General features: G+C 35.0%; 1 protein-coding gene across 1 annotated transcript in view; it reads right to left on the reverse strand.

Annotated features, from left to right (window-relative positions):
- Positions 1 to 3,882: 3,882 nt before the first annotated feature.
- The window catches only part of LOC136266726 (matrilin-2-like), a 28,031-nt gene continuing 21,011 nt past the window's right edge, over positions 3,883 to 10,902 (reverse strand). Inside the window, exons 12-18 of the mRNA XM_066061747.1 lie at positions 8,094 to 8,216; positions 7,912 to 8,037; positions 6,881 to 7,003; positions 6,633 to 6,758; positions 4,691 to 4,722; positions 4,579 to 4,636; positions 3,883 to 4,516 (exon numbers count right to left, since the gene is read on the reverse strand). Coding sequence (XP_065917819.1) covers positions 4,089 to 4,516; positions 4,579 to 4,636; positions 4,691 to 4,722; positions 6,633 to 6,758; positions 6,881 to 7,003; positions 7,912 to 8,037; positions 8,094 to 8,216 — 1,016 coding nt within the window. The 3' untranslated portion in view covers positions 3,883 to 4,088. The remainder of the gene's footprint in view (positions 4,517 to 4,578; positions 4,637 to 4,690; positions 4,723 to 6,632; positions 6,759 to 6,880; positions 7,004 to 7,911; positions 8,038 to 8,093; positions 8,217 to 10,902) is intronic.

The following is a 10,902-nucleotide window of genomic DNA, read 5'->3' on the forward strand; positions in this document are numbered from 1 at the left end:
CACTGATTGAATTATGTAATTCTTTACTGCAAGGTGTGTATGAACCATTTTCTTCTCTGCACATGTGAATTTGTACATTGAGAAAATCACAATAACATGATGGCAATTATGCTTAATGTAGCACTTACATACCTGACAAGTACACGTAACTGTGTTAGCAGTCAATATTCTCTGTAATAGAACATTCATTAATTTTGTCATAAATAGCTGTAAGATGTCTAAAACCTGTTAATACAAGATTAATTAGCAAATTAAATGTATTTCAGGGAAGAAAGGAAACAATATTATGATGAAGGGAAATTTATGGTAAAAGTAGTATATCACCTATGTCTGAATGCAGTGTACATACTTACCAGAGAAAACATTGGCAAATTTGAGGAGAGGCAAAAGGGGGTTGACCCTAAAATCTATTGCTCTTCTCCCCTACCCTGAATTTTTGGATAACATCACACCGAACACAAAATTAATAAGGAATGTTTATTCACACTCTATATTGAAGCGCAGAAATACAACGAGTAAATTAAATAGAAAACAACAAAAAATTATAGCTTCACCATACATTACACAAAAAACAGAAGGCATTGTGGGCAAAGGAGTTAGGGATACTCTACAGAACAGTTATATACTCTAATACAACATTCAGTTCATTATAACTTTTTTGGTGATATTGTCTTTTTACTGAGCATGAACAACCATCAAAAGTTGAAGTTATATTCAGAAAACTGATTCCCCAAGTTAAGACAGCACAAACTGCCCTTAGATTTAATTATAGGATGAGTATTTTTCTCAATAGGTGTCCAACTCAGTAATTCTACTTGTGCTATACTTCTTTCTTATTGTCATAGAAAAGGGGAGACTTGATAGAAGTTTATAAGATATGCATACAATCATTATAATGTTGACTTTCAGAGCCATTTTACTTAAAAGCCATCACCACAAATAGAAGCCACTGCCTTAAATTTTTAAAGCCAAGAGCCAGAGTATCAGTTAGACAGAACTTCTAAAACTATCATGTAATGATCACTGAAATGCTCTACCAATCTGCAAACTCAACACCCACAATAATTCTGATAAGCCCAGGACAATTGTTGGCTAGGATATAGATATTGTGAAAGGCCTCAGGCTTTAATGTGCAAACATCACATGTTAATGATATTATATTCTAAAATCAAGTTGAATTCTGTTTTTTTCACACATTTTACAATGGTTATCTCTTTATTTGGATATTGTGATTTATATAATATACAGTGGATGAAGTGAAGGGATATACATTGATTACCTTATAGGTGAAACATGTCCAGTTAATGGAACATTAAATAAACACTGTCAAACCCTACTCTAACTAAATTTCTTTAAGTTAAAGTATGTGTCTGTATATGCATGATGCATCTACTAATAGGCTAGATATGTAGTACAGGTGCTTTACTGTGAGAAGGGAGTGTGGTATTTTACACTGCAGAAATATGATGTTCTTGACAATTTAAGTACTGTAATTTGCTTTATTTTCGTGCAAAAATTTTCGTGTAAAAATATTTTATGTGAATGACTGCTCTATTAGAGTAGTTCAATCTTGTATAAAACTGTCGTGCAAGAAATTTATGTACAAATCTTGCATATGAAAATTATTTTACAACGACAAAAAAAGCAAATTACGGTATGAAATTATGTCCATCAGTACATATCCTAGCTATAATTGTTATGATTGTGCAAGGGTTAATGCTTAACCGTTTCAGTTTTTAGTTTCATGTGGAGCTGTTTCAAGTTTCACCAGAAATATGTTGTATAAATAAACAGTGGAATTTCAATAATTATATAGAATGTAAGTCAGGCTTCATCCTATTATGAGACATGATTGTGGTGATATGTAATAGTTGTATCATGTACCCGAGTGATTTGCCTGATATGTACACCCAAGCTCGAGGGCCGTTAGGCCCGAGAGCGTGGGTGTACATATCAGGCAAATCACGAGGGCACGTGATACAACTGATATGTACCATGTAGGCTAATAACCTACTGTGGTGGGCGATTAATCACCCAAGCCAATACGAGAAAACCCGCTGGATTTATTATATAGAGAGTCTTGTAAAATTCGATTATGGGTCAGCAGCAAGTAACGTTGCAGTTACGTTTGTTAACATAAACGGGAAAATCCTATGAATATCACGGAAACACTCAATTTTGCGATTTAACAAGTGTTTCAAAGTTGCTACATCGTTTAACCACTGTTTACAATGTTTTCTAAACATCCAGAGGGGTAAGCTTCGCTGTAGAGTGGTTACCTCGTGATATACGAAAAGTGGGCGTGGTACATAATCAAACACGCGGATAGGGACCCGCCGATTATGCTGGAATAATTTTGAGCATAATAGGTACCTAAAAGCATTGAGCATAATGCCAGCATAATAGGTTAAATATTTGTACGATAGTGTAAACTCTTGCTGAAAAAATGACAATTGCAAAATAAGATCGATATACTCTAATAGAGCAGTCAGTAACTCTAATAGAACAATCATCAAACTGACTGTTCTATTAGAGTATATCGATCTTGTCTCTTACATACAGGCATGCAGCAAGAATTTATTACTTGTGTTCCAGCCACTCATTTTTTTCTTTCTATATAGTGTTAAACTAGTAGCAAAGCATATGAACTAAGGCATGAACATTGAGCATAATCGAGCATAATAGGTAAATATTGAGCATTAATTTAAGCATAATAGGTGAATTTTTTAGCAGTGCAGCATAGCATAATAGGTAAAATTATGAGCATAATCGGCGGGTCCCTACACGCGGACACGCGATTGTAAATTAACCATGACACTAGTTCTCACCTTAAACTTCCGTCTGTCAACTCATAGGGTGGTAAGGGTGTCGAATCGCCTTCGTATGAGTGCTGTAGAATGCAAAATCGGGTTCATGGTTTTCATCACGTGAGTAATAATAAACTCCCACAATCGAATACTGCCAGGATTCTTATAAAAACAAACAACGTTACCTCATCAGATATATCAAGGCCATGGTACATTTAAATGTATCATGGCCAGCCATGGTATATTTTAAATGTACCATAGCCAGCCATGGTTTAACTTAAATATACCATGGCCAGCCAGGGTTTATAAGATATGTACCCTGGAATTTGGCTTTGAAGTTAGGTGGTTTCATGGTACATTGGTAAATGTATTGGGACTCACCACCTGGCTTACAGCAATATGAATAGGGGCCTAAGCACATACCACTAATCTTTTAGGCTCTTAGAACAAAAATTACGTAGGTTGGGTGAATAACCTAGGTGGAATCATAAGGACCCTGTGCTATCACATTCTCAGCTGCACAATACAATTAAGAACCTGTGGAACATCTTTCACCATAACCATAAACTGAATGATGATAGATTAAAAGGAATTAATTTGGAATGTAGCAAAACTGTACAAGTCAGTGATAAATGACCTTTTGTAACATAGTTGTAACGGAATTCCTTCTTGGCCACACCAGATATCAGCTCTTTGGTTGCCATTTACTTTCACTTTTATGAATGCATCCTTTTTGTACAGCCAAACTGTTTTAAATTTGTATGGGAATAAATGTTATGATCAGAGATGTTAGAGCTGCAGATAAACTGGTTTCCACACACAAATATCCCACCTTAGTTATTACAGTGAGCACACATTGTACTGCTAACACAGTATCTGCAAATATGTATTGCATGCATATAGAATTACAATGCTGATCATGGTCAACTAATATTCTACCAATACTTAACTGATTTTCAAATATGTAGCTAATCATTGTCTGCTGTAAGAAAGGATTCATAAAGCATTCCAGTTATTTAGCTTGAATCCATGCACAGAAACAAATAATACTGTCAGCAAGTAAAAGACTGCGTCTTTAATCAATTATTAATAATAGAACGGATGCTACTTATGTGTAATTCTAATCTAAATCACCGTTTACAACATATCCATAATTATAGCTTAATATAAGATAGATTTTAGATTATATATATAACAGCTTATAAAGGCAGGAGAACCATAAGTACGTAATAATTTTACTATATACGAAATCAACAGCAGTTCAAACCTGCACGCAGTCAGCTAAGGGTCATCTCTAGGTTCTTCAACAGTTGATAATCGCTCATATCTGCTCTTGCTCTCTTTACGATGCATTAAAGACAAGCTGGATGTACTGGTTTTTTTAACTTTAGGGACATCATACACATGATCATTTCCTTGTTGCAGATTTACATAAGAGTTAGTAGGATGGTCATCAGCAGGCTTATTGTAAGTGTTGATGGTGGAATATTCAGGGTTATCGTAAATATTTTCTTGTTTAGCAACTGCTGGTATGGCATAATTTGTATTTTGAACAGTGTCATCTCTCTTCAGTTTCAGTTCTAACTGGTAAGTTTTGTTATCAGTTGCTCGAGCTGCTGCTGCTGCAGTTAGGCTTAAAATACTCCTACTTCTTCGTTTTCTTCTCACCACAACAATTATGATTATTACAATAACCACCAAAACTAAAACTACAGTGTGGAAAAAAACATGTTATGTAATGTTAGCAAAACAACTCCATTAAATCACTCACCAGCAATTCCTGAAATACCACCAGCTATTGGTACGACATTTAATCCACCACTGCTTCCCTGCATCATTTGGAAAATTGATAGATATGCAAATAATAAATGTACCTATTTTACCTGTTCAGATTTAGATGCAGATCCCTTAATGACTATAATTATAAAATAATACATGAAACAATAACATCAAATAACAGTATATGTATATGCAAGCCAATTATTTGGTCTCGCTAGCTATATACTGCTAGACAAAAATGGTATCAATTAACTACACATACCTATACTGTATGTTAGTAGCAAATTGAGTAGAGGACACTAACCCCTAGCCTTACACTGTGACTGTGAAATTTGACTACCCTGTTAATTACTCTGGTCAATGAGGTTTCTTGCCAACTTATAATGTGTCTGAAGTAACCAGTCACCTATTAATAAAATTTTGAGCAACAGGTAATCAGTTGTTTTGTAGGTATTAGTATTTTATTTACTTTTGAAGGGTTGTACTGTATGTTCAGACCATGTACAGTTAAGTAGAACTTTACTGTCATTACACCACAATTCATGTTTTGCTTCATAATTATAACTGTGTGTGGCCATTTCAATAATACATCTCTCCCTGTTGATATTCACCACAGGTTTGGTAAAAACCAACTATTACATGTATAAGAACATCAATACTTCTTTTGGGTGAGAAAAATTATAGCAGAAGATTGCATGAAGACCAGCCCTTGAGTAAGTCTATGCTACATGGAATAATTGCTGTTGGTTTCATTGTCAGTTTGATTTACAGTACATTTGTTGCTAAAGAAATATCAAAGTTTTAGTATATTAGCTAAGCATTTCAAATGATGGAGGATGAGTGTGTTTTATGAAGTCACACAAAAATACCTGGCAAGCTACGTATATATACTGTAGTGCCAAAATTCTCAGAAACATTAAATAACAAGGTTGCCAAGTCTTTAGAGAAATGTTAGTTTCTACTATTGAAGCAGCTGCCTCAGTAAAGCAAAGGACATCTCAGTCGCCAACAGGAAAGCTTAAGGTCTCCAATATATTTGCTCAAGGAATTAATGGTTACATTCCTAGATACATGGAGATTGAAGGTATCACTATCTATACTCCTAGAGCTATAGTTGGTGGTGCAGTGTTGGAGACAGGTTCCAGCCAGAAGTACTCAGTCATGACAGATCTGAATGTAATTCTTTTTACTAACTTTATTGGGCATACTTATACCACCTCTGATAGAAAACTTATTAATGCCGGGGATGCAAGTGATGTGCTAACTGCCTTTGACATTCCCTTAAACAATAACGGCAGAAACAAGATAACTTACCATCTATCTAAATGTGACGCCCAAATAGTGTGGGATGCCAGTAATGCCTCCACTGCAACTGGCCATCAAACATCTAATCCCATACTACTTGAAGCTTTTCTTGTTAACAACACACCATCAAGACAAGCTCATGTTACCTTTGATCGTAGAGTTACCGTGTGGGGCTACTACGACAAAGTTAAATCTGATAGACCATTGTCAGTGATATGGAAATGATGATGAGACAGTAACTAAGAGTGGTAAATTGTATGTCAAAGTCTGAAGACAGAATAACCTGGTTTCAGTACTGGGAGTCTCTAGACTCAAAACTATAGAGAGAGACACACACAGAGAGACAGAGAGAGAGACACAGAGAGAGAGAGAGAGAAAGAGAGAGAGAGAGAGTAAACTATAGAGCAAGATTTGATATCACAAACAATCAAGATACTTTAATAGAACAGTCAGACATTCCACTAGAGCAGTCACCTAACATGTCTAACTTAATGTGTTTCTGGCCACACCCTCAGATTTCCCTTTGGGTTCCTCAGTATGCAATGTTTACTTGCATGCTGTAAATTTGCTCATCAGTACAGCTGTGTTTATCATCAGTCAACTCAAATCCCTTACTAGAGCACTGATAAGAACCATTAGTATTAACACATGTTTGTACACATTTTCCTTTGTCAGTTTCACATTCATCAATGTTTGAATCACAACAGTAACTATTAGTCTCACACAATGTATCACTCATACCAATACAACTGGAGGTATCATTTCCAATAGCATATCCATCACGACAAGAACAGTAGTAGCTACCATTAGTGTTAGTACAAATGTGATCACATCCTCCATTGGGGAATCTCTCACACTCATTAACATCTGTTAAAGACAAATTTTAAGTGTTCATATCACCCAGCTATATTACTAAACCATGTGCATGCAGGAGCCACAAAACATGCTAATCTTTTGGTGCATGATGAACAATAAAATAGTTTACTCACCAATGCAAGTGTGACCATCACTGGTCAATTCGTATCCATCCCAACAGGAACACTGATAAGATCCATCAATGTTATCACATGTTTGTGTACATCCTCCATTATCAGTTTGACATTCATTAATATCTGAAGAAAACAAATAACTAAAATAATACACTTTACTATTAAGCATTAAACATCATAGCAGTAACTTGTTACAGTATACAGTACTGTAGGATGAGAAGGTAGGATGGAAGGTAGGATGAGAAGGAAATTTGTGACAAATAAATTATGATGAAGGATTGGAGCAGCTTTGTATACTGTTTAACTACTCAGTAAAAAATGATTAATAAGTTACAGAATTAAGGTGCTATTGCCAGGTACAGGTTGGTGGGCTAAAATGACTTCCATACCTACAGTTGGCCATGGGGTTCACGATTCTAAAATATCTTCATTTCCCATTGTTCCAATTACTTACTGCAGATGGTGTGGTCTTATCTTGTAAATTTTTTACATACATACAGTTGTTTAGCTGTCTGTACTTATCTGTAAAAGCTAAGGTAAGTGAAAAGTAGGAACAAGTGAAATGGAGACAAAGGAGGACCTAAAAGAATGTACGTAGTCCAAATATATACACCAAATTTCCTGCAGTATAGTTAAGACATTTCTTGGGTGATTTATATCTGTATAAAAGATCAACCTTGTAACACTATGTAGTTTCAGGTTATGTTTGTAAAAAGGTATTAGTCAATCTGGGTAACTTGCAATCGATCATGAAACACAGTTCCACTTGTAGATTGATCTTTTTAGTATTCGTAGGAAATAATATCTTAGCTAAGCACATAATACAGCTTGCATTTCATTCAATGATAGCATGATTGCTCAGGATTTGTCTGAGCATGCAGACAGGGTTCTATATAGAAGAATACAGTCTTTACATCAGCAGTATATTGCATTAAATTCTGGTAGTTTCCTTGATCCAAGGTGTGAAAGGTAAATCTTATACACCATACAATAATTATCATAGAAAACTATAACTACAATGGATTGCATACCAACACACAAAGTTGCATTATCTCGATGTATCTCATATCCATCATAACATGAACAATTGAAACTTCCGAGAGCATTAATGCAACTTTGACTACATCCTGTTATTCCTAGTGAGCATTCATCAATATCTGCAATAACAGATTTCACATACTAACAGCTGCATAGTGAGGTATATAGTTCTAACCTTCACAGGAAATCCCATCCTCTTGTAGCACATAACCAGGTAAACAGGTACAGTTAAATCCTCCAGGATGTTCCAGACAGATTTGAGAGCAGTTGTTTTTACCAGCAACACAATCCACAATATCTATAACATTAAGTAATAGTGTGAAGTTTGCATACATACGTACTAAATCTATTGTACATGCATGACTGCAGGAATTTGCTGCCAAAATCCCAAAGACTAGAAATATGCATATCCTAAAAGTTTGTTTGCTCAAAATAGAGTGGAGAACCAATTATTCATATTGTCAAAAATGCCAAATGTGATTGTTTTATATTATATGTAGGTTCTGATAATTATCTACACTAAAATAGCCATGCAACCTCTAAAAGAAGGAGTGATCTCCTGAAAAGCTAGGGTTAAAAGTTATTTAATTGAACAATGATGTTAATAATGACAGCAATCCCATGTACAATGATGTTAATAATGACAGCAATCCCATGTACTTTGATTGCTTTATATTAACACCATAGCAGCTACTTCTTGGTCACTGTCTTTGATATTGCAACTCTGGATTTTTTTGAGGGGCCACACCTTTTCACTACTTAGCTGTTTTCATGCTGAGTAGTTTTGAAGTACCGTCTCAGCAAACATCCTCATGCATATTTCACACCATTTCCAAATACCTCTTTATTGCTTCAGTGTTATCTAGAATGTCCAAGGAATGGGTTACCAAGTTTTGGTTTGTGGTTTTGGGTTATACGTACATAGTACTAGACAGTGGAAGAGCATTTGTATACAACAACTAAACTGATATGGGTGCTGATTCACGACCATAACTTGTATGTATATTATTCTAGAGTTAAGATTTGGCTCAATGTGTTCACCACGAATTAATTAAGACACTGTATAGTTTTAGTCCTATACATGCATACAAGTAGAATGGCATTTAAATGAAGAAATGATATCTTTTCTTCTATCACAGCAGTAATAAAAATGTACATAACATGCATGGCCTTTCTGGCTGCAAAAACAGAATGAAGATATTCAAATTCTTCGGTAAGCAGGCAAATAAGATGATATGATTATGTTTTATGGATTTGAGGCTTGTTTCTTTGAGTAATAGAATAATTTTAATGGTATTTAAATGATCATTTAAACAAATTAATGTTGGAGCTAACTGCCAGAGTATCCTGAGTAAGGAACTACGTACTATACAGCCTATAGCATGCTAGCTATGTTGGGTACCAAAACATATGGCTAGGCTCTAATTAGAAGCATAGCGCATGCATTAGTGTGCCCCCTGGATTCAACCATGTGCTTCAGTGAATTGGTACGATATTATGCAGGCTTTTTTTATGATCACTACTTGAATTCAATTACTTCACACAAATTCAAATGCATTATGAGGTCATGCTGTACCCTTTCAGCAAAGCCATGGCTTCTGTCCAACATAAGGCTTGCTGCTTTTGCTGATCTTGTAATTCTTTCCATAATAGTAACCACACTTTATTGCATGGTATGCATTTTAATAACCCCACAAGTTGTTAATAAATGTTGCAGTGGAGAAGAATACATTTATTAATGTGTAATTCTAGGAGAATAGATAAACACCAAGCCTTCTGAGATTAACACATGTATGCATTTTATGACGTTTGACAAGAATGCATGTCTTGCACTGTTTCACTACATGATACTGTGTGTTTGTCTATGCATGTAAGTAACACAATACTGTGAATTACAGTATTGCATTGTGGGTAAACAGTTCCCTAACATGAAATCATTGATGTGATTATGTGTGAAATATAAGTGCAGTATTGTGCATGTACATCATATCACGGGTTTCAGCATTTACAGACAGATACAGATATGCTATTTGATTTCAATGCAGCCATATACTGGGTAACAGATAGTTTAATAATAAACCACAATTATGGGATTTTACATTGAATTTCACAAATAAAACTTTACAGTTTTCATGGTGTTATTTCTTGGTACTAAATACATCCCATAAGCTGGCAAAAAATGGATCACACGATCTCGTGTACTCCCAATTTTACTATCTCCTAAACTAGCATCCAAGTACATTATTGCTTCAGTTTCAGCATTGACTTTGTGCTGAGATTGGCTATCCACATATGTTCCATTATGATTAATGTGATATGATTGTATCAGAAGGTAATTTTGTAAATAAGCAGTGTGTATTGTTTCATCACAATTTGAATGAGATCAGATTGGAAATTGTGGGATAACCAGACGTTTTGACACCAAATTGAACTTGAAACTATTTTTGAACACCTCCAAGCTTTAAGTAGCTACTGGTTTTGACCATCAAGTCATTAAAATTGTGTATCATAATATGATACACAATTTTAATGTAAGCCATACAACATTAATGATATAAATGTATTAATGTTGTATGGCTTACTATTTACTATTGGAAATAGTTATCCCCTGCTTTTGATGCGTGATATGTGATAGAATGCAAACAATGTTGCACTAATAACTGAACTAATAAACAAGTAGCAGAGGGGAAATTGTAGGAAAATCGTTGTGTTAAATCATGCATTACTGAGCTTCCCAAGTATGTCACTTTTACGTACTCACTAAAGTAACTACCACCACTTTGATATGAACTGTTTATCAATGGAAATCACTGGAGCAGAGTTACACACTTACACAACACAAATTAGAAGCATAATAGTCCTTTTGACCAATAAATTAGGTGTATATTTTGTTGACCAGTTGATTTTCAGTAGTTGGATTGCTCCACATCCTGGCAGTAAAGCTACTAACTTATCATGCAACATTTCTTAGTCATTTGAAGTTT

This window comes from Dysidea avara, chromosome 9 (genome assembly GCF_963678975.1).
Source record: "Dysidea avara chromosome 9, odDysAvar1.4, whole genome shotgun sequence".
In the NCBI taxonomy this organism is placed as follows: Eukaryota; Metazoa; Porifera; class Demospongiae; order Dictyoceratida; family Dysideidae; genus Dysidea; species Dysidea avara.